At 36.5% G+C, this 25260-nt stretch overlaps 1 protein-coding gene across 6 annotated transcripts in view; it reads left to right on the forward strand.

Moving 5' to 3' along the window:
• PDSS2 (decaprenyl diphosphate synthase subunit 2) overlaps positions 1–25260 on the forward strand; it is a 264539-nt gene that overhangs the window by 199278 nt on the left and 40001 nt on the right. For 4 of the 6 annotated variants that reach the window (XM_061207024.1, XM_061207022.1, XM_061207023.1 and 1 more), the window contains 2 exons: positions 12026–12199; positions 13140–13271. In XM_061207024.1, coding sequence (XP_061063007.1) covers positions 12026–12199; positions 13140–13271 — 306 coding nt within the window. The remainder of the gene's footprint in view (positions 1–12025; positions 12200–13139; positions 13272–25260) is intronic. The other 2 variants (XM_061207027.1, XM_061207025.1) reach the window with 1 other exon arrangement.

Consider the following 25260-nt stretch of genomic DNA (forward strand, 5'->3'; position numbering starts at 1 on the left):
TTTGGTCCACAACAGTAGTCAAGAGCAGTGCCTTGTTGATGCCCTCACTCCCCCACCATCGAAGGCACAGGCTGCAGCCTGGCTTTACCCCATGCCTCCCCCTTTTGCCTGGTCCAAGATGCCATCCTCTCTTGCCTGAGCAATTCCGGTAACCTCTTCCTTCACCTCCCATTGTGTGTGCAATCCTCCCATCTTCTCGTCTTTCTCCACACCACCAGAGATCTCAAAATGCGAATCTGATGCTGCTGTTCCTTCATTTCAACCCCCAGTAACATCTCGTCACTCCATGGATAAATACCGAAATCCTGAAAGTGACCCAAAAGACCCTGCATAATCCGACCCAGTCTATCCCTCCAACCTCACCTTGTACCATTTTTACCCTCACTGTCGGCATATCAGCCCCAATAGCCTTCTCTCCTTCCTCAGACATACCATTCTCCTTTGTATTTACAATCCTTGCATACTTCTTCACCTTTACTAACTTACCCCTTATTCATCCTTCCTGTGTCAGCTCAAGTGTCACTTCCTCAAGGAAACTATTCCCCAAAGCCCCAGTCTCAGTCAGGTTCTTTTATTACTGCTGTCATAAAAGTATGTTCATTTTCCCCATTGGAAGTATCTCAGTTTGCAGTTACATATTTATCTGTGTGGTTATCTGATTGTCTGGCTTCCCTTCTAGACTGTAAGAACTGTGAATGCAAGGACTCTCTGGTTTGCTCACTGGTGTGAACACCTAAAACAATGCCTTGTATGTAGAAGATACTCAGTAAATAAACAAATGAATGAATGGAGGAAATACAAATGGTTAATCAATGAAATTACTTCCCATATTTAAATGAAATGCCACTTTTCACCTGTTAAATTCACAAGTAAAACAATAATTCTACTCAGTGACAAGACAGTCTCAAACTTGGCTGGTCAGTGTGCATATCAGAACCTTTCTATAAAACAACTTGCAGAATATTTTAAGAAACTTTAAGATGTTCAGATCTATTGACCCAGTAATACTAATCATAGACTCTATCTCTAGTAGCCAGCTTCCAAGGTGACCCCCAATGAGTCCCACCTCCTAGTATTCTGAGTCTAATTCCTTCCCATACTGTACTAGGTTGGTCTGTGTGACCAATAGCATATGGCAGAAATGATGGTGTGTCACTTCCAAGATTAGGTTATGAAAGATTGTGAAGCTTCCCGCCGGGATGTGCTCTCACTCTCCCTCATTCTACTGGATCACTTGCTCTGGGGAAACCAGCTACCATGTCATGGGAGCAGCCCTACAGAGTGGCCCACGTGGCAAGGAACTAACACCTGCTGCCAGCAACCACCCGAGTGAGCTTGGAAGCGGATTCTCCAGACCCTTTTTGTGGCTGTTGCCTGAGCGAACAGCTTAACCACAGTCTCCTGAGACATCCTGAGCTGTAACCAGCCAGCTAAGCCATGCCTAGACTCCTGACCCTCAGAAACTCTGAGATAATAAGTGTGTGTTGTTTTAAGATGCTACATTTGTGGGTAATTTGCTATGTGGCAATAGACAACTAATACTCCATCCTAAGGAAATTCTTCCTAAAATGTTTTAATGGTTTGCTAATGTTGGCAAATGCAGACTTTATATAGTATAAACATTTTTCATCTTAAGGAATGAATTAATTCATTGAAATGCTTTCAGCTGCAAAAAATGGGAAATCCAATTAAATAGATATAAAAGTAAGGAAACATGTTTTACTCTAACTGAGCATGCAGAGGTAGTCAGGCATCAAGGGACAGTTAACATGACAACTCCAGATATCACGGTTTTCTCTATATCTCTGTTCTGCTTCCTAGTGTCCTCTTTATTATCAAGCTTGTGGCAGTTTGGCTACAGTAGCCCTGGGTGTGGCTCATCCAGACAGAGCAACATCCACAGGTGCCACTTTTGCCTGGATCTCTTTCTAGGAGCTCTGCAGTAGACTTTCCTCATGTCTTATTGCCTAGAATTGGACCACATGCCCATTCCTAAATTGATCATTGGCAAGAGCAGTGACTACCTGAACAAAATTAGGGTTTGTTAGTAAGGAGAGAGAGGGAAGTAGATCCTCGGTGAGCGACTGTCGTGTACACAGTAGGGAGCTATCTTGTTTCACTTTTTGAGCAGCTCAGATTGCTCTTGCCTCTCAGTTCCCGCTGGCCACCACTATATGTCATCCCTGCTTACCTGGAATATAACTTAACCCCTAATGGATCTTCCAGTTGTTGCCCCTCCAGTCCAAACTGCCTCCGAAGCAACCCATCTAATTGCATGTATAGTCATATAACTTCCTGCTGAAGACAGTTTTCTAGCACCTAAGTAATAAGATCCAACCCTCTGGACCTCTTACCTACCTGACTGGTCTTGTCCTTCTTCATCTACCTTTCCCACTGTCTGCTTCAACAATATGGAACTAATATTGATGCCCCAAAGTCATCTCATACCTTATCTTCCTGGCTAATTCCAGTTTATTATTCAGAACCTGATTCAGCTAACAGTTCTCCAACTGAAGCCTTGCTTGGTAAATCTAGTCACTCCCTTCTCTGTGCTGTAAGCATAACTTTCTTTTCACATACCAAACTAGTTCCTGTGTACTGTCTTTCTCCCTTACTGAACTTCTGCTAAAGGTCAAGGAGTAATACCTAATTCTCAAATCTGTAGTGCCTGGTGTAGTAAGCATACACACAAATTAATTGAACTGCATCGACTGCACATTTGCATGGTATGTCAAGCACCAACATACACTGCACGTTTCAGAGCAAGCCAAGTTTCCCTTTGGTGCTGTTTGTTCATCTCAAAGGATTAATCAGCGTTCCCTACTGCCCCTACTGTGCAACTCCTCTGAAGACTATCTGCTGCCCTCTAGCTGTTCAAAGCTTTCCCCATCCCAAGGATACCCCTTGCTGAAGGATTTGAGCTGTAAAATTGTCTTCCCTTCTCCATCCTGACCCCTCCTCAACATATCATTCCCATACATCTCAGCAAGAACTGACTGGTGGGGAGTACAGGAAGGGGCTGGCTAGCCCTAGACCAAAGAATTCCTGACTTTTAAATTCCCTGACAACCGTTCTCTCTAATGTGTGAGTAAAATTTTAATAGCTTTATTTATTATATAGAAGCACTTTTTAAAACAGACTTTAATTATACATTTATCACATCAGTTTCTCTCCCATGATTTACACAGATACCTACTTTACTGTCTCCAGTGTGATTGGATTATAAATCAAAGCAAATTATTTCATCCTATTAGATGATGCTGTTAAAATGTTATACTCTTTCCCCCTTCCTCAGGATTCCTGAAAAAATACTATGATATCTACTATTCCTAATCTTGTTACTTATATGCTCTAGATTCTTGGATCTTTTCAGTGGATATTATTAAAAGACTTAATTTACAGGTTTAAAATGCTTTGTTGATACATAAATGAAACATGTCATTTACTCTTAAATACAACCTACTTTTTAAACTATAAAAGATATTTTTAAGTATTTCTACTATGTATTAAGCGAAATAGAATCCAACTGCTATACAGCTAAGACCCATCTCTGCCATTTACTAATGTCTGATCATGATCGAAATAGTCTTCTAGTCTCCTTACCTATTGAATGGGAATAATGATAATTAAGATTTTTGAGAGGTAATAGAATAATGAACATGAAAGTGTCATCACATATTGTTGACTCCCAGGAAATATTAGATTCTATTCTCCCCCTTGCTTTCTTCTTATCCCTAAATTTAGGGAGTCTTTATTGAAATTTTCCCTGACTTTAAAAAAAAAAAATAAAGCTGGTAAACATTTTGGCTGTTGTTTAGCTTCTCAAAATAGCTGAAAAGGCTAATTCAAAGCAAACATTTAAAATGGTGAAATGTGGCATTAGATCTGATCTCTTATCAGATCCAAATTTATGCTGCATAAATATACAAAGATATATTTTAAAGATAAATTATAAAGGTAGCAGCTCAGTATATGAATCTGAAGTAAGAAGCATGACAACAGGAAATATTTGCATGCTTTCTTTAAAATACTTTTAACACTCGTCTTCTCTGATAATGTGAAAGACAGAAGTTTGGCTCGGCAGGTTCTGGTTGGGGCTTGAACATCTTCCTGAATCAATTAGTTTGCCTTTGTTCTGTGACCATGGACTAGACCTTTAATCCCAAGCAGCCACTTTACAAACACACTTTGCTTTCATGTAAATAGGTATGTACAAATGTATTACTACCATTAGGAAAGCAACTCAAAGTACACATTCCCCAGACAGCTCAGCAGCAGAACAGAATATTATATCTGAGTACAACCACCAGTGCCACTATCTTGGGAAACATCATCTTGCAAGCTTCAGGTTTTTTTCCTGTGTATTTTTTGAACTAACCTTGCTTGAGCAAAAAGGTCATGTTACAGTGAATGAGAGACCTACGTTTTAAAAATTAATATCCTTCAGTCTGACAGTCATTCAATAGGTATGTTGACGTATATTACCTTTCTGAAAAAGAGAAAATCCCATCAAAAGTCAATGTTCACTGAATGTATCCTCCTTCTATAAACTGTGCAGATGTAAGTTGATGCTGTAAGTATATCTGAATCTCATTTACTCTGACTGCACTCGTTCATTTCACACCAATTCTGTATATCTGATGTCTGAAGATACTAATTTGGATGTGGTTATCAAACTAGTTTCTTGGTATTTTACAACTGTACATTAACTTTTCCTTTGTAATAAAGCATGCTCTCTTAATGTATACATGGCAAGCTGACAGAAATGAATGGAGGGACTTTGTTTCATTTGTAACCAAGGTCACGATAGGTAATAATTTAATGTTCAGGGAATAAATTTTCTGATTAATTTAGGAACAGAATTATTGACTTATGACCTGATTAACTTATGATAGCAGATTTCAAGGGACTATATATTAATTGTTTCTCGGCTATCTGAATTTTCTAATTTTTTTTTCGGAGATCGTGTATTACTTGAATTAAAATGTAGAAATGGTGAATAATAAAATGTCTTAATCACAATAAGGAAAATATAATAAAACTGAATCTTTGACCATTGGAGATCTTCCAAGAATTATTCTGAGATAGAACTATATTGATTTATCTATTATATTAATATCCACATATAGATAGATATAGATGTCATTCCTGGATTGTGAGCTTCTTGAGGACAGGCTATTCATTAATAAATATCTATTAATAAATATATTCATATCTATATTGCTTTACAAAGAACCTAACCCATAATGGAAACTAAATAAATGTTTGTTATATGAATACATGAGGATGGTATACAAACCACGAAAAGTTAATTGAGAATCATATAACTTTTTTAAATGTTAAGCATTTGAGACCAAGAAATGTAAAATTTTATATTCATTACCCTTTTTTCTTTTTTAGCAACTTTATTGAGATATATTTTACATATCATAAAATTAACCCATTTCAAGCATACAATTCAATGATTTTTAGTAACTTTATTGAGTGATACAACCATCACCATAAATCAATTTTAGAACATTTTCACACATACCCTATTAGGTCCCTCATGACCATTTACAGTTCCCACCCCCAGCCCAGGCAACCACTAATCTCCAGTTCGTAAAAATGGAATCATTCAGTATGTGGTCTCGCGGATGGCTTCTCTCACTGAGCGTAGTGTTTTTGAGGTTCATCCATGGCGTAGCATGTGTCAGCACTTTCTTCCTTTTTATTGCACAATAGCATTCCATTGAATGGATATAGCTACTCATTAATTTTTAAATTTTTTAAAAGAACACACAATTACTTAATAAATGTAACAGATGAACACAGTTCTATTCATTTAACAAGCATTTGTTGAAAATTAAATGTGGCCTAAGTGAATAAAAATGTAAAGGTGATTAAGACTGTCCAGTCCTCAAGGAAACAAACAAATAAGCAGTCATACAATTCAGAGAGAATTAAGGGCTATTTTGAAATATGAATAAGGCTATGTTAGTCTAAAGAGGAAAGTATTTCTTGGGAGTATTTGAGAATGTTTCTCAAAGAAGTGATATTTGAACTGGATGTGTTCAATTTAATGGGAGGAGATGATAGTCTCTTTGAAAGGAATAATATTTTTAATTCACCCAAGTGTGAAAATACATATTTTATTCAAGAAACACCAAATTGTCCTGTGTTGTTGAAATGCAGGTCTCAGAGGGGCTATTTGGGGTAGGAGAAGGAGCCAGAAGTATTGCCTGGTACCATTGCCTTGAATCCTATGCTATAAGAGCTTATCTTGATTCTGTGGGTGGTAGGAAGGCATTCAGGGAAAATTATTTCAATTCTTTATTATGTTCAATATAGGAAGAATAGGGGAAGGTGGAAAAGAGGGAAAGAGAAAGATACCAAAAGAAAGATAAAGATTCAGCAAATATTATTGCACACTTAATGCACTCTGTTGGGTGCTGATGATTCAGCAGAGGGCAAAACGAAGACCTTGCTTTCATGGAACAGACATTCTAGTGACGGAGACAGGCAATAAGCCATTAAACAAATACCTATATCAGGGGTCCAGTAGTATCAAGGAAAAACATTTCAAGCAAGGTAGAGAGACAGGAAACGATGGGGAAGGGATGTGGAATTGATATTTGATTACAGACCCAAAAGCAATGAGGAATTGAGCCATGTAAACATCTGGGGAGAGTAAGTGACAGAGAATAGCAGGTATGGAGGCCTGAAGGAGGAACAGGCCTGGAGTGTTTGCAAAACAGCACAAAGGCCAGTATGCTTCTGTCTGGCTTATGTTTTAAAAGGATCACCCAGGCAGCTGGATGAACAATAGACCATAACCTTGTATGTATTTAATTTCACATGTGTGGGGGCTTGTATGTAGGATTAATTCCTGGAAGTAGGATTGCCGAGTCACAGTGCAGATACATTTGTAATTTTGATAGACATTACAAAATTTCTATCCAATCTCCACTTCCACCAGTCATTTTTTTTTCATTTTCATGTCTTTTTAGTATCATTATTTATTTGTTTATTTATTTTATTTTTTAAATATCTTTATTGGAGTATAATTGTTTTACAGTGTTTTGTTAGTTTCTGGACAGATGTAATACATCTGTATTACAAAGTGAATCAGCTATATGTATACATATATCCCCATATCTCCTCCCTCTTGCGTCTCCCTCCCACCCTCCCTATCCCACCCCTCTAGGTGGTCACAAAGCACCGAGCTGATCTCCCTGTGCTATGCAGCTGCTTCCCACTAGCTATCTATTTTACATTGGGTAATGTATATATGTCCATGCCACTCTCTCACTTCGCCCCAGCTTCCCCTCCCCCCGCCCCGTGTCCTCAAGTGCGTTCTCTAGATCTGCGTCTTTATTCCTGCCCTGCCGCTAGGTTCATCAGTACCATTTTTTAAGATTCCATATATGTGCGTTAGCATACGGTATTTGTTTCTCTCTTTCTGACTTACTTCACTCTGTATGACAGACTCTACCGGTCATATTTGAGATGCCTGTTTCTTCACAGCCTCACCAACACTGAATGATGCTTTAAGGCGGTGGAAAGTGGTTTGTTTGTTTTTGGTTTTTTTGGTCAGAAGCCCCCAAATCAAGATGTTGTCAGGGTTGTATTCCTTCTGGAGGCTCTAGTGGGGAATCCCTTTCCTTGCCCTTTCTAGTTTCCACCTTCATTTCTTGGTTTATGGCTTCATCCTCCATCTTCAGACCCTGCTGCCTCCCTTTTATGAGGATCCTTTTGACTGCATTAGGCTCATCCAGCTAATCTGGGATAATTCCTGCATCTCAAGATCCTGAGCTCAAAATAACTGCAAAGTCCCCTTTACCATGTAAGGTAACATTCACAGACTCTAGGGATTAAGATGTAGCTATCTTTGTGGGGGACCATTATTAGCCTACCACAGGGAGATTTGTCATTCATCTGTGATAGGAAGTGCACATACCTTTCCTTATTGTCTTTTGTCTTCTATTGTTGTCTGTGGTTCTTTTGCTTTTATTTTTTGCTATGTGGAGTTTATCCTGATAAAGTGTGTGAAATGCAGATCAGTCTTAATTTTCTTCCAGAAAGCTATTCAGTTGTACCAGCACCATTTACTGAAAAGTCCAACTTTTCCCTAAAATATAGTAAATTCCTGTGTATAGTTTGATTGATTCCTGGACTTTCTATTTCGTTCCATCGTTTGTCTATCTAAAAAGTGCACTTTTTTTTTTTTAAATTACCGAGGCTTTATAATATGGTATCTGGTAGGGCTAGACATCATTAGCTCTCCTCATCTACCCTTCTTCCCCCCACCTCACCCTACACTGCTCTTCTTTTTCATGGCTTCCTGCTTATTCTGGTTATTCTTCATGCTGTTTCCAATATGAACTTTAGAATCAGCTTGCCTAAGTTGGGGGGGGGAGGGGGGGAGGGGTGGTGTTAATTTTATTGGAGTAACTTTATGAGGTTGGATCTTACTATCTTTAAACATGATATGCCTTTATATTTATTTAACTTGCTTTCCTTCAGTAGTATTTTAACATTTTCTTCATATCAATCTTGTACATTTCTAAGTTTATTCCCAGCTTTTTAATCTTTTTTTCATAGATATAATGGAAGAAAAGACCCTATTTACAATACTTTCTGATTAGTTTTTATGTATGAAAGCTATGGTTACATCTATTATGTTAATTATAAATTATATTGATTTTATATGCTGCTACCTTACTGAATTATCTTCTTGTTTTAGTAGTTTTTTGGTTGAGTTTTGTATATTGGTCTTCCCCAATATACAGTTATATTGTCTTCAAATAGTGATAGTTAAACTCTTCCTTTCTAATTTTTATACAACTATCCTTTTCTTGCCTCTTCTATTACATTGTTAAATAGCAATGGTATTGTGTTCATCTCTGTCCTGTTCCTGATTTTAGGAAGGAAGTTTCATGTGTTTCCCCATAAAGTATTTGCTGACTTTTGGGTGATCATGCATGCTTGTGCACACACACACACAAACACAGGCACCTGTCATATTAAAGAAATATACATCTGGAATGAAGGCATTTTTTTTTCCTTGTTAAAATAGTTCCTGTTTCTGCAGAAACTTCATTATTAGATTAATCTGTGATGGATGAGCTATCTTAATTCAAGTATACAGTTCTTTTTTTCTATCAACTGTTCATTGTCATGCAATAGTCAAAGCATTAAAGATGCAGCAAGCTTACAAAGTACTATTTTCTAAAAGAAATAGGAGGCATTTTCTTCTTTATTATTGTACTTTTGGTTATGCAGACACTTTGATATAAATTTTTATGTCCCCCATAAATCTGGTCAGAAATTACTTTTGATTCCGTTGATTAAGTTAAACAGTCTATAGTAGGATAGAGTACGGGGTACAAGTGGTCCAAAGTAAGATAAAAGACTATGATAAAAATGATAGATCTTAAAAAAGAAACTGGTTTATGCACTAAACATTTTGTGCTTTGGTCTAATATTAACATGACATCTGTGTAAAATGACAAAAAGAACCAGTGTTGAATCACGTTCGTTATATTTCCGGTCATTCTGCATTATCCCAGATTGCTAAATGTGCTCTTTGCATGAAGTTTGAATTACTGTATACATTTAGTGTCCTATATGACATTTTTGTCATTGGTAGAGATTTCAGTAGTTAAAATAGGAAACAGGAGCTTAGGTTATTTTCCTTACCAAAACTATATTCCTTGGAACCATATTACTATGATGGTTTTCATGCTCTTGTACATTGGATGTCTTAAGCTGAGTGCAGTTCAGGGGATCCTTTCTATATAATTACAGGAAGGTCTTTCTTTCCTTCAACACTGTGATCTGACCTGTGACAAATCTGTACTATAGTATGTAAATGGCTAACAAGTCAATTGCAAACCAACTGAATGTACAAATCTTAGTGCTGGTGCTGAAATCTCTTCAGAATAGTGATCATGATCTCAAAGTTTATTTCAAAATTTGCAAGCATCAAGTGTCAGTCAAAATTGAAGATGAAACACTAATGAATTCTCATGCTTTAGGTGTACTTGCTTTTTAGATTTTTTGGTTCTCTGCTATTTTTACCATACTGTTTCATTTAAATTTCCTACACACAGGACTTCCCTGGTGGCGCAGTGGATAAGACTGCGCTCCCAATTCAGGGGGCCTGGGTTGATCCCTTGTCAGGGAACTAGATCCCACATGCATGCCGCAACTAAGAGTTCGCATGCCACAACTAAGGAGCCCACATGCCGCAACTAAGGAGCCCTGGAGCTGCAACCAAGGAGCCTGCCTGCCGCAACTAAGGAGCCCTTGAGCCTCAGTTAAGGAGCCCACCCACCGCAACTAAGACCCGGCACAACCAAATAAATAAATATTTTTTTTAAATAATAAATAAATAAATTTCCTACACGCTAACTTCATTTGTGCCATTGAAATAAAATTGCAGTATATACATTTAAAAAGAAGAAGAAATACGCATCTGCTCCTGTTTTATTCAGTGCTTTTTTCCCATCAAGAATAGGAGTTGAATTTTGTCAAATGCATCTTTAGTATATCTGGAGAGATAATATGGTTTTTATCTAGGTTTATTAATATGATATTAACTTCACATATTTTAAAATCCATTCTCAGATTTCCAAAATTAAATGCTATTATTTATTCACAATGTTTTATGAAGCAGTTTATGCACTGTTTCTCCCCAAGTGGCTTTTTGATTATTATACAATACCGTGTTGCATATTTGTAACTGTTGCTATAAGTGGAACTCTCTTTTTGTTTAAAAGCATATAAAATTAAGTTGAGAATTTGATCTGACCAATGGGTTGAAGATTCCCTTCAACATGGTGAAAGAGGTGGGGCTAAATCTAAGATCATTTTTTAATGGTGTCTAAGTTTTCTTATTATTTTTTATTTTGTCCCCAAATAATGGTGGAAAGAGAAGGATTGTGGTATGGGTGGCAGGAAGTAAAGTGTTTGGGTTAATTAATCCTTCTGGATGGGTTCTAGTTAGTTTGAGGTTTCAAAGAAACACCGTAAAATGAGCATCATTATGTATATGGCTTCATCATTCTTGTCCTCAGCTAACTGCCTAAAGCAGAGCTGTCCACTAGGGTAGCCACCAGCTCCTTGTACCTATTGAGTACTTGAAATGTCACTAGTGATGTGCTGTAAGTGTAAAATACACACTGATTTTGAAAAGTTAGTGTAAAAAAAGAATGTAAAATATTATTAATAATTTTATATTGATTATATGTTTTATTTTATTATAGTAATATTTTAGATATATTGCGATAGATAAAATGTCATTAAGATTAATGTCACCTGTTTCTTTTCACTTTTTTAATGTAGCTACTAGCAAATTTTTAATTGCATATGGGGCTTACATTATAATTTCATTGGACATCACTGGTCTAGAGTCAGTAGGTATGTGTATTCTTATGCTTACTTAAAGATACTACCGTGATTTTCGTAATGTAAAAAGATGAAATTAAATAAACTACAGTTATGTCTTCCCTTATCATCTTGTTTCTTCTTATGGGAATAAACTTTGATGAATAGTATGATCTAATCATACTCCATTGTAATGGGTTACCTTCTCTCTGATTTTTCTATCTACCTGCTTATAAGAGAATGCAGTTCCTTCACTATGCCCTTGACATTTTAACATAAGTTAAAGACAATAGAATCCTTGTATTTTGGAATACTAGCACTTAATTAAGAACTGATATGAATCTAGAAGAGAGTTAGTTTGAAGGTCTAAGTTTCTAATTTTGCCTTATAAGTATATTTTAATAGAAGTTCCCTAGCTCAAAATAAAATTTGCTTCCGCATTTCTTTCATTTTTTCCCAATTACCCTAAAAAAGCAGTTCCCACCTCCTTAGTTCTCTTTAGGTAGAGGTGATGGTCAGCATCTTTTAGTTCTGTCTTGTTGCAACAGCCTGAGTGTTTTGAATAGTTCATTTCTTAATGCTTATTCTTCAAAAACTGAAACAATTAAATTACTCCTAAAACCTTTTTAATCTTGGCTTTTGTTGTAATTTTTAGGAAAATCATATCACAGATGATATTGGAATATTGACTTGGAAGGAGCAGACTTTTCTCTCCCATGGTGCCTTATTAGCAAAGAGCTGCCAAGCTGCAATGGAATTAGCAAAGCATGATGCTGAGGTTCAGGATATGGCATTTCAGTATGGGAAGCACATGGCCATGAGTCATAAGGTATTTGCATACCCTTTCTATTTTTTCTGTATTTATATAGCTAAAATGATACGCAAGAAACCTTTTACCATTTAATAAACTGCTTTTATATCTCAAAAACTGTTTATTGAGTACATAAAATCTATCATTCGTGGTGGTTATTACATAATATAAACAGTACGATTGGTGAGTACTGAATAATTTTGATAGAAAGCTACAGCTTACTTAAACCATATTTGTGATGTTTGTCTCTTCTTACCACCTGAAAGGGTTCTTGAAAGAACTCTTGCAAATTATTAAATAACATATAATGTTGCCAGTCACAAAATGGAAGAATATTTGCATTTTTGTTACAGTTCCCTTATAGTTCCTATGTAAAACAAACTGTGGAAGGTTAATGAAATTTAGAAATATATGGAGCAAAATTGAAAGCTTTAATTCCAATAACTGATTCTTTTGAATGGGCATAATGAAATATAAAATGTCTCAAGATTAGCTGTTATTTTGTTACCTCCATGTATATGTAATTTTAAATTCCATTTAGTACATATTTCTTAGATGTCACTTAAATAGCTCATAAGAAAGGGGAAATATATACAAAAATATGTAATATCTCCAGATGAGTTTTTATGTACTTTATTAAATCTTTGATTAATTTATTTATTATTTGATTATATTTATTAAATAAATATAATTTCTGATCCTTACCTTGAACTTAAAAAGCAAAATAAAGGCTGCTGCCAAATAAAAAAGGAATATGTTAGGGGAAAACTATTTTAAAAGTTTTTTTAAGATTATTGTTAATCATATGAGCTGTTCTTTTGCTTATTAAAGTACATCTAAAAACTGAGTTCCTTAAGCTTAATATTTCACTGTAGTAACTGGTGCTTTCTGAATATGACTAAAACATGCCAATGTATATGCATTTCACTGATTTAACTCTTTTCACTACTCCTTCTAGATAAATTCTGATCTCCAGCCTTTTATTAAAGAAAAGACCAGTGACTCCTTGACTTTTAATCTAAACTCAGCTCCTGTAGTCTTACATCAGGAGTTTCTTGGAAGAGATTTGTGGATTAAGCAGATCAGAGAGGTAAAATGAAATTACTCTTACTTTAGGTACCAATAGTATTTGGTTGATTTTAAAACATAGCTCATATTTTATGATGATCTAAGACTAATCAGCCATATGGAGCATATAGATCAGTCATATAAGAGCTTATTCATATAACAGGTAAAATTCTTAATTTATAATATACATTTTTGAGAGGTAAATGTTAGTTAAAAGTTAGAGACTGCAGTACTGTGTTTTCTTATTATCTGAATTCATAGAATACTGCAATACAAAATCTGTGCCTGTGGTGAATACTAATTAACTCAGATGATTGTTTTTTTCTAAAGGCTTTCAAAAATTGGGCTATGGTAATAGCACTACCCTTTAACTGATGGCAATTTCCCATATGTAGACTCTAGCACAAGCTGCAGAATTCCAGGAGCTCCGCCTGTCACTTCATTGGGTTATTTTAAAACAAACTTGGATCCTGAATACTCAAGTTCTGAGGCATTATCAAAGGAAAAAAAAATATATATGGTTAAGTAGGAGGGGTAAAGGGACTTGGGTGAATTTTCTACTTTTTTGTGGGGGAGGGAAGGTATGGAAGATGAGAGGGAGCTTTTTGGGGTTTTTCTTAAATCCAGAAACTTTTTTGGGTTTTTTTAAATCCAGGTACAAAAAGTTCTTGCCTTTTTATCCAAAACTTCATGGAATTTATTTAACTTGGTGGTTCTAATTGATTGGGTTAATCTGAGACTGGACATGGGAAAGTAGGCACAGCTGAGGCGGAGGTAGATGGCACACTTCAAGTAGAGAGAGCCTAAGATATCTGCTTTTGGAAAGATAAGATTTTCCCTCTCCAACCACTCCTCCCTAATAGATCTCAAAATACTTACAGCCAGCTTAAAATACGTTATATTCACCAGGTAGAAAATGAGAGGATTCCTTTCTGGGGAAACTGTCAAACCCAGAGGAAAAGCCCTGCAGATGTGGACTTTTGGGGCTCCCTCAGTAAACATGCTGTAACCCTGGCCAGCTGCCTTACAGTGAGGTCCACCAGTTGACAAGCCTCAGAGTATCCAACGGCACAGAATATCCAACTGAAGTAGAATAGCTAATAAAGGACAAGGCATTTGAGAGCAGCCTCTGCCATGAAAGAACAAGTCAAAAGCAAACTGATTAAAAAAAAAAAAAAAAAAAAAAGGAGGGAACTTAGAGGAAACAGAGGCAGTGCAAGGGGGAAAAAAGACATTTCCAAATGTACTACAATCAATATATTCAGTGAGATAAAATATTAAATCCATGAAATAAGAACAGGTGATATGTAAAAAAGGACAATTCAAGAATAAGAAGTCCGAATTATAAAGTACAAAAATATGAAAGCAGAATTTAAAAAAAAAAAAAAATCAGAAGAAGGGGCTTCCCTGGTGGTGCAGTGGTTAAGAATCCACTTGCCAATGCAGGGGACACAGGTTCGAGCCCTGCACCGGGAAGATCCCACATGCTGCAGAGCAACAAAGCCCATGCGCCACAATTGCTGAGCCTGTGCTCTAGAGCCCGTGTGCCACAACTACTGAAGCCCACGCACCTAGAGCCTGTGCTCCGCAACAAGAGAAGCCACCGCAGTGAGAAGCCTGTGCACCGCAACAAAGAGTAACCCCCTGCTCACTGCAACTAGAGAAAACCCTTGCGCAGCCATGAAGACCCGACACAGCGAAAAATAAATAAATAAAATAAATACACTTATTTTTTTTAAAAATCAGAAGAAGAATGGAAGATATTAAAAAAACTCCCAGAAAATTGACTAAAAAGACAATAGAAAATAGAAAAGATAAGAAAATTAGAGGACCAATTTGAGAGATCTTATATCTCTTATGAGTCCCAGAAAGAGACTTAATGAAAATGGAGGTGAAAAATTAATAAAGAATTAGAAGAAAAGAAAAATTCTAAGAAATGAAGGACCTGAAGGTGTCTCCAAATTGAAATGGCACTCTAAATTATGAATTTTAAAAGACCCACACCAAGTGACATCATTATCAAATTTTGATACAATGGGGATAAAGAAGAGATCTTAATACTTCCAGAAAGAAAAACCTACGTACAAAGGATCAAGAATCAGAATTGTCTTAGTAGTGACACTGAAAGCTTCAAGACAATGAAGTAATAACTTCAACATTCAGAGAGAAATTGTTTCCAACTTAGAATTTTATGCCAGTCATACTATCAAGTGTGATGTTAAATAAAGACAATTAAGGCATAAATAAAGTCTCAAAAAACTTACCTCCTAAACATCTTTTTTTAGGGAGCTGGTGATGTATTCTATCAAGGGAATAACCAAGAAAGAAAAAGATGTGGAATTTAGGAACTAGGGCATCAGACATAGGTGTGAGATGATGGGAATTCCCAGGACAATGTGAAGGGAAGAATAATAAACAACAACAAGAATGCCAACAATAAAAGCACTTACTTTGTGCCAACCACTGTTCTAATGAGAAACCTGAAGCAGAGAGAGATTAACTTGAGCACAGTCACACAGCACTGGTAAGTGGTGGAGCCAGGATGCAAACCCAGGCAGCCTGGCTACGGGGCCCACATCTGTAAGTACAATAACATGCCACACTGTCTCTCACCCATGCAAGTCCTAGGCTGATGGCTCTGCATCCAGGCTCGACTGGGACAAGAGGACAGAGATCTCCAGAAGTAATATCTCCAAGGAAACAATGGAACTGACGATCCCCTAATGTACTTGGCCATATTGAGAATTTAGGGACAAATTAATAATAGGAACATAGAAAACTAAGGGTACCAGTTACCACTGCTGCATAACAAATTACCCCAAAACTTAGCTGCTTAAAATAACCATTTTATTATGTTCATGGATTCTGTGGGTCAGGAATTTGGACAATGCACAGAAGGGATGACTGCTCCATGATGTCTGGGGCCTCACCTGGAAAGACCCAGAGGCTAGAGGTGATTCAGTGATGCTGGGGACTGGAATCATCTGGAGTCTCCACTCACACCTGGCACCTAGGCTGGGCTGTCAAGAAAGCCAGGCTTCTTACCAACCAGAGTACTCACACATGGCTCCTCCACTTGGCTTGGCTTCCTCACAGCATGGCAGCCTCAGAGTAGTCAGACTTCTTTCTTGCCAACTCAGAACTCCAAACACAAGTGTTCCTTCCAGCAAACAAGGCAGAGACTGCATCTTCTTTTATGACCAGCCTCTGAAATCACCTGCCATTTTCATGATCTCCTATCAAAATTGTCACAAGCCCACCCAGAATCAAGGGGAGGGGTTGTATACCTCACCTATCACTGGGAACAATTTCAAAGAATTTGGGACCCACTTTTTTAAACAGCCACATTAAACATATGATATAAAATGAGGCAGTTCTTAGCTGTAGTGGATAAATTTTTAATGTATAAGAAAGAAAATGTAATCATAATACTTTACATGGCTTAGAGGATAATATTTATATAGCATAAAAATGTAAATACCAAATACTGATTTAAACCAAAAAGTATAATCACTGGGGAGAGGGTAGAGGAAAGGAATGTTTTTGGTCATGTAAGAAATGTAATTATTCCTTTTATCATAGGATCAATAGATAATGTCTTAAAATTTAAAAATCAAGAAAACAGTATTTGAAGATAAACAGAAGAAACAGCTAAAGAGAGGGAAATGAGACAGACAAAGTCTGGAGAGTGCTAGGATATTTTGTTAGAAGTCTTGTGTTATTAGACTCTTTAAATACTATACATATATATATATTTTTAAACCTTTGGTTTAAAAGTTTATATACTTTGCTGTGGTAATTGCACTTCTAGTAATGTATCCCAAGAAAAATATCAGAGATGTGGGCAAAGATTTATGTAGTAAAATACTAATTGTAAAAGGAAGAAAATTGAAAATTTTGAAATTTGAATTTGAAATTTGAAATTGAATTTGAAATTTGAAATTGAAAAATTTGAATTGAATTTTCAATTCAATAGAAAAAAGTTAAATGAAGTATAGTACAATAAAATATTACACCACTATTGAATATTGTATTACGAGCGTTGTATTTGTGTGTTTTTTGACAGCTGAACCAAAAATGTATATACAGATGGTGTTAGTAACTCTAATTGGGTTACATTAGAATACATTGCAGATATACATTTTGGTTGAAAAGATCCAGCTAAGTATGTTAAATGAAAGCTATCAAGTCTCCGTTGGCTATTCACATATATACATATATATATATATATATATATATATATGTGTGTGTGTGTGTGTGTGTGTATATATATATATATATATGAGCAGCATAGATATGAATTTTAAAGAAGTTTCACAGAAAAGGAACATATTTAACTCTTAGTGTCTTTGCAGGCATGCAAAGTTGTAAATATAGACTACATGAGAGTCCAGGATTTCCTAAACAGCTGGTGAAATATTCCCAAATCATTATCTTCAATTTGATTTTCAGTTCAAAGGGATATCCTTTCCAAATAGCCTATGCCTTAGGCATTATCTCAAGTAAATTAAATAGATCTTGTCCAGAGGTCAGTAAACTCTGCCAAGATGACACCCATGAGCAGATGGGGTTACATCTTCCAACCTAGGTCCCCTGTGATCATCTCTAAATCCTCATCCTTCAGGAAGAACTGGCAGTTTATTGCCCACCTCAAGGCCCCACCAGACTGCTGTGATTTGCTCCATGGACTTCGGGCCCTTCTCCTTATATCTACATGTCTGAGTCATGAACAGGGTCACAGAAGAAGAGAAGGTGAATTCGTCTGAAGCAAATAAGAAATTTAAGAAATCAGTTTCTGTCATGCAGGGGGCAACATTTTCCAGATTAAAGACTCCTTACTTGAGTTTATTTTAATTTTCTAAATTTTATTCATGTTTATATAAAGCTCTCTATAATAATGATCTTTTTCTGTGAACACCACCTAGTCAGAGTTAGGGAACACAATTTGCATAACACTTGAGAGGGACATTCTATCCTGAATCTCAAGGAGGCTGCTTATTAATCCTGAAATTAGTTCTAGTGCTCTCTTTCCAACTTTCTGTGATATTTTTCTCCTCTGCATTTTTGTAAACCTTTCTTCTCCCAGGTTTTGAATTTTATTGTAAGATCCTTAAGGATCATAGTGAATTTACCTTTGAATTACCAATAGTCCTGTATAGTAACTTACTTGGAATAGTCATCTAATTAGTATTTGTCAAAAAGTGTGTGTGGTGTGGTCTTCGGGGGACAAAACTGGTGGCAACCTGTTTTGTTAAATAGAAAGAATCAAGTTGGTATAGCAGAAATGGTCCATAGAGGACCAGGATTTGGAAGACCTGGATTCTAGTTTGGGCTCTGCTAGCATCTGTTTACCTTGGTCACATTCTTTAATATCCTTTTTATTATTTTTTTTGCAAAATGATGGCATTGAACTAGATCCTTTCTAAGGTCCCTTTCAGCTCTCAAATAAATCTAAGAAATTTCTTTAAATAATCTCTTAGGCAAGAGATGCATTATAAGAAAATATTTATCTCTATTAGAAGCTAAATACTGTCTTTGACACTTAAAAATAGAAAAGTCTTGCTCCCAATGATGGAAGACAACTATGATTTGTTATTATCACATGTAAAATTATAGACAGGTTTGTGTCCCATCTACCCTTTTGATTTCCTGCTTAGGGAGAGTGAGAATTAATGACCGGAAAGGAAGGGAAGAGGGGATCACATACCCTTAGCGCCCATTCAACATCACTGTGAAGCCAAGAAGCACAGCGCCTCTGGAATTTTTCATATCAGGCCCTGCTACCCGCTCCAACTTCCCCATCCTTCCCAAATCTTAAGATCGGACAGCTCTCTTCCACTGCACCCTCAGGTGTACATACACTATGCACTTTCGTAAGAGGCAGTTTAGAGCACCAGGCCAGACCAGAAACAGATTAAAAATATTTGTTAAGCAATGTCTCCGTACTAAATTCTACAGATCCCTCCCTACCTTAATTTTAAATTTAAATTTGTAGCTGCTGAAAAATAATGATCAGGTAAAAATACTGATAGTGAATGGGTGATTCACCCTAGGGAGGTGAAGTCATTACTCAGCTATCATTTTGATTCCTAATAAAAGAAGGTAGAATCCTTCAGAGAACCGCAGAGCTCTGACTCTCTCAGGGAGTCCAGAGGCTATTGCAGGTCAGCAAACTTTATTTTTAATGATCCTTCTAGTTTTCTGCTGCCATTATAAGTCACCTGAAGAAATAAGAATTATGATTATTTTTTTCTTGGCTATTTCTGAAAGTACTGAAATGTCACTTAGGCTGGTGACATTCTGACACTGTCATAACCATCCATAAAATACCTTAAGTGAACTACATATTACCAGTGCTAAACTATAACTCAGTTGTCCCTAGATATCCTACTTTTACTTCTTATTCAAAAAGTGAAACAAAAATTTCTAGGCCAGGGTGATGTGCACATATATAACACATATATATTCTTAAACAAAAGAGAAAGTGCACATTCAGAGAGTCCTCATTAATGCCACATGATATTTTTCTAATTATTTAAGTTATTTTGAGTTGTTTCAAAAGGAATAATGCTGACAACATCCTCTACCATAGAGGGTGTAGAGTGTGGGCATTTGAAAGGACTCTATATGAGACCACAAAGACTATGAAATGGCTCTAAATATCTCCTAAGTTAAAATATTTCTTAAGGTTTTCTGAGCACTTAAGGAAACAAAGTGCTTGACTGTAGGAGATACAGCAGTAAATTGCCTGACGGTTGTCTTGGCCTTGTTAAGAGAAGCACACAAATATAAGGAATACTGTAATTGATGCCAGTGGGGCAGCTCAGAGGAAAAAGAGTTTGAATCCAGTTGGAAAAGTCAAGAAAGGGTTTGTGAAGTAAGTGATATCTGAGATAGTCCTTGAAGAATATCTTGACAACAAAGATGGGAATAAGGGCTTCCTACACAACAGAAACCATGAAAAAGGGTTGCAGATGGGCAAGCATGCAGTGTATTCAAAGAAAAAAGAAGTATTATAATTTGGATGGAAGGTGAAAAACATGGGGCAGTATAGGGATAGATGAAGAATTGCCAAAATAGTACATAATGACTATACTTAAGGACTTTGGTTCAGACAAAAACATGTATAGCAATATTTACAAAAGCTAAAAAGTGGAAACGACCCAGTGTCCATCAAATGATGAATGGATAAACAAAATATGGTATATCCATGCACTGGATTATTATCCAGCCATAAAAAGGAATGAAGTATTAATACATGTTACAACATGACAAAAATGTTCTGGAACTAGATAGTGGTGATGGTTGCACAACATTGTGAATGTATTAGATGTCACTGAGTAACATAAATTCACATTTATGTTATGTGAATTTTACCTCAATTAAAAAAAAAGGATTTTGGGATGTTTGTCTGTAGAAAATGAACTTGATTCAGAAGTCATGGAGCAGAAATTGAACTTTCTGAGCCAGGTATTGTCAGGGTTTGAAATGTGTTTTAGAGAGGTATATCTAACTACGTTATATAGAATCAGAAGAGCAAGGAGATACTATAGGAAAGGAGATCAGTCAAGAGGTTGTGGGGAATCTGTTGATAAGTGCAGAGAAAAAGTCCTAATCAGAGTATTGGCCATGAGAGTGGGAAGGTAAGGAGATTAGGTATAAAATTCACTTCAGAGAGAAAATATATAGGACCTGAAAACTGATATGATAGGGAGAACCTGGCAGATGTCTACTGGGGAGGGGTGGTCAGAGGCCAAAACGAGGATTTTGAACTTGGATAACAGAAAGAATTGTGCCATAAATAAAAACAGGGAAGTGAAGTGGGAACATTGGTATAAGTTTGATTTTTGACATGGTGGCTTGAGATACACCATCAGGGTTGGTGGACATCACCTTGGGACCTGGCCACAGGAGGAAACAGCTCAGTTCTCCTGTCAGCCTCATTTCCTTGCTCATGGCTTTCTGAGATCTGGGTAGATTTTTTTTTCTTAGTCAAACTGTAATTTTATATTTCACGTCTCTTCCGGATTCCAAGAGTGCATAGTAAGGAAAATGGATTATAAGCGATAACAAGACTTTTGCTTGAGGGAAAAAAATGGGGCTGGAGGAATCAGACTCCCTGACTTCAGACTATACTACGAAGCTACAGTAATCAAGACAATATGGTACTGGCACAAAAACAGAAATATACATCAATGGAACAGGATAGAAAGCCCAGAGATAAACCCATGCACCTTTGGTCACCTTATTTTTGATAAAGGAGGCAAGAATATACAGTGGAGAAAAGACAGCCTCTTCAATAAGTGGTGCTGGGAAAACTGGACAGCTACATGTAAAAGAATGAAATTAGAACACTCCCTAACACCATACACAAAAATAAACTCAAAATGGATTAGAGACCTAAATGTAAGACCAGACAGTATAAAACTCTTAGAGGAAAACATAGGCAGAACACTCTGACATAAATCACAGCAAGATCTTTTTTGATCCACCTCCTAGAGTAATGAAAATAAAAACAAAAATAAATGGGATCTAATGAAACTTAAAAGCTTTTGCAAAGCAAAGGAAACTACAAACAAGACGAAAAGACAACCCTCAGAATGGGAGAAAATATTTGCAAATGAATCAATGGACAAAGGATTAATCTTCAAAATATATAAACAGCTCATGCAGCTCAATATCAAAAAAACAAACAACCCAATCCAAAAGTGGGTAGAAGACCTAAATAGACATTTCTCCAAAGAAGACATACAGATGGCCAAGAAGCACATGAAAAGCTGCTCAACATCACTAATTATTAGAGAAATGTAAATCAGAACTACAATGAGGTATCACCTCACCAGTTAGAATGGGCATCATCAGAAAAGCTACAAACAACAAATGCTGGAGAGGGTGTGGAGAAAAGGGAACCCTCTTGCACTGTTGGTGGGAATGTAAATTGATACAGCCACTATGGAGAACAGTATGGAGGTTCCTTAAAAAACTAAAAATAGAATTACCATATGACCCAGCAATCCCCACTACTGGGCGTATACCCAGAGAAAACCATAATTCAAAAAGACACATGCACCCCAGTGTTCATTGCAGCACTATTTACAATAGCCAAGTCATGGAAGCAACCTAAATGCCCATCAACAGACGAATGGATAAAGAAGATGTGATACGTATATACAACGGAATATTACTCAGCCATAAAAAGGAACAAAATTGGGTCATTTGTAGAGACATAGATGGATCTAGAGACTGTCATACAGAGTGAAGTAAGTTCAGAAAGAGAAATACAAATATCGTATATTAACGCATATATGTGGAACCTAGAAAAATGGTACAGATGAACCGGTTTGCAGGGCAGAAATAGAGACACAGATGTAGAGAACAAATGTATGGACACCAAGGGGGGAAAGTGGCGGGGGAGGGTGGTGGTGGTGGGATGAATTGGGAGATTGAGATTGACATATATACACTAATATGTATAAAATAGATAACTAATAAGCTGCTGTATAAAAAAATTAATAAAATAAAATTCAAAAAAAAAGTGATAACAGGACTTCTGAACAGAGAGAGATTTATCATGTAAATAATAAAAGCCCCCTCCCCTTTTTTTAATGGGTTACCATAGCCTTCTGCATCTGTCTATTTCTTCCTCTTCTCGCATCAAACCAAAGGAAGAGAATACGAGAAAGTTAATTCCATGGAGATTGAAATTTGCCTCCAAAAATTAGCTTTCCCTGGTGAAGGAGATGGTAAAATCAGGTACCCAAACAGTCCATTTCTGAAGGGTGTTCACTTCCTTGCAGATGCCTTCTGTGCTCTCTTATTAGTAGATAAGAATGGTCAAGATAGCAAAGAAAAGGCTTGCCCTGTTCCTTTATATTCTGACACCTTTCCAGCTCCGTAACTGGAGAGCCCAGCAAGGATTGCTTCTCCTCCCAAACCAAACTCAGCTAGCTGGCTGCTTCAACTTGGGGGCTAGCAGATCTAGTAGATATCTGATTTTTGACCTTTTAAAATCCTCATACACTATACCAAAACAATTCTGGGATGTGTCCTTTCTCCCTTCCTCTGTCCACCAACAAATCTTACATATATATACTAAACTTACATATATATACTAAACTAAACTAAACTAACTAAACCTCTTAATACCAATGCAAATGCAAAGAGAGTTTGTTTTCAGTAAGACCTGTTTTCTCTAAAGGAATTGATGATATTTCTTCCAATACCAAGGCAGACCTTTAAAATATCATTTTTTTTAAATATCATTATTTTTGTAGCCACCAATATAATATTTTACTCAAACAAGAATCATTAGTGAATAACTGGTTAAAACAATTAGATGAATGGTTAGTAGGGAACTGAATATTCACAGGGACTCAAAGCACCCTACAGATTACTTATTGAAGACAAAGGGAGGAAGTGAACAAACTTAGTCTCACCAATAACGAGACAACTGATATTGTATGACTCCTGATGTAATGGAGAAGTGTACAGCATCATCTATGTAGGAGTCTTTTCAAAAATATTTTAACCTGAGTCTAATCATGTGAAAACAATTAGACAAGTCCAGGAGAAGGGAAATTCTGTGGGGCAACTGACATGGATTCTTTTAAAAAATGCCATATTATAAAAGAAAAGGTGGTGGTGTGGAGAATGTTGTAGATTAAAAGAGATTAAAAAGCCGTGACATTCAAAGGGAATGTGTGATTTTTAATTTGATCTTGGATTGGGATAAACATAGCTCTAAAGGACGCTACTGGTTGGACCGGAAATTTTGAATACAGACATTATCTTAAATACTATAGTAAATGTTAAACTTGTTGGATGTGGTCATGGGTTTGTAGTTATGTAGGAGAACACCGTTGTGCTTAGGAGATAAATGCTGACATATTTAGGGAGGAGATATTATTATGTCTATAATTTACTCTCATATAGTCAGCAAATGATCATCTAGAGAGAAAGCAAAGATGACAAAATATTAGCAACTAATTAATCTAGTTGGAGGGCAAATGGGTGTTCATTATGTTCTTTCAACTAAAAAATTGGAAAGAAAGATAGTTTTTCTTGAAGGTTGAAGAAGAGAATCTTATTTTTTAAATTGTTATTCTAAAATATAGCTGGTAGCATTGGGGAAGAATAACATGATAAGAAGAGATGATCAGTCTCTAGCAATTTCTGCACTCCCTACTGTGGAATATTAGTTTTCTGCTTTTAGAAAAAGGTTTTTCCATATCCAGTTTTCAAGTCCAGATAACAGTAGTTAGAAATTGGAAGCAGTTCATTTATGTCATCCAATCCTTCTTTGTTACCTGACTTATAAAAAAGCATTTGTTTCTTAAAGTAAAAGATCACATTGTACATCCATTACTTACCAACAGAGAATCTATCTGCCTTTGGTCTGCAGAGACTGGTATATAAACCTTTGGAATTAATCCCTCTGTGCATCCTCTCAATCAGAGCACTGGCTTTGTTTGCTTTGGTGTAGAATATTGTTTTACAGCGCTCACTGTAGCTGTCAGAGGAGGCCTTCAATGTCATGAGCACACTGGCTTGTCTATTTTCACATTTTTTTATGATAAAACAAGGTTCAAACCACACATTCTCTGTGAACTGCTAAAGACTGGGAAAAATTACTTTCTTTTCTCATGACCTGGATTGACAAGAAGCACACCTACAGGAGGCAAAAGATGAGTGAATCCCTTTTAAAGACCCAAGTAATGAAGCCCTCAGGGAATCGCCGTGTGTGGCAGAATTTACAGTGGTTTCTGGAGATGAACAGTGTGGCAGGAAGAGGTTCAGGACTGCCGGCTATTGAAATACAGTCTGCATTTATTTTATATCAACCTATTTTGGGGCCCAGTGAGAAAGTTATTTTAATATCTTGCTCTGCTAGAAATATACATGGTAAGTGGCAGATGTCAGAAAAAGAGGGTAAAGTTACAGCACTCCATTCTCCTTGAGACTTACAGAGTTTATATAGTTGTTCTCTTTGAAATAAACACTGATGCATACAG

This window comes from Eubalaena glacialis, chromosome 12 (assembly GCF_028564815.1).
Source record: "Eubalaena glacialis isolate mEubGla1 chromosome 12, mEubGla1.1.hap2.+ XY, whole genome shotgun sequence".
In the NCBI taxonomy this organism is placed as follows: domain Eukaryota; kingdom Metazoa; phylum Chordata; class Mammalia; order Artiodactyla; family Balaenidae; genus Eubalaena; species Eubalaena glacialis.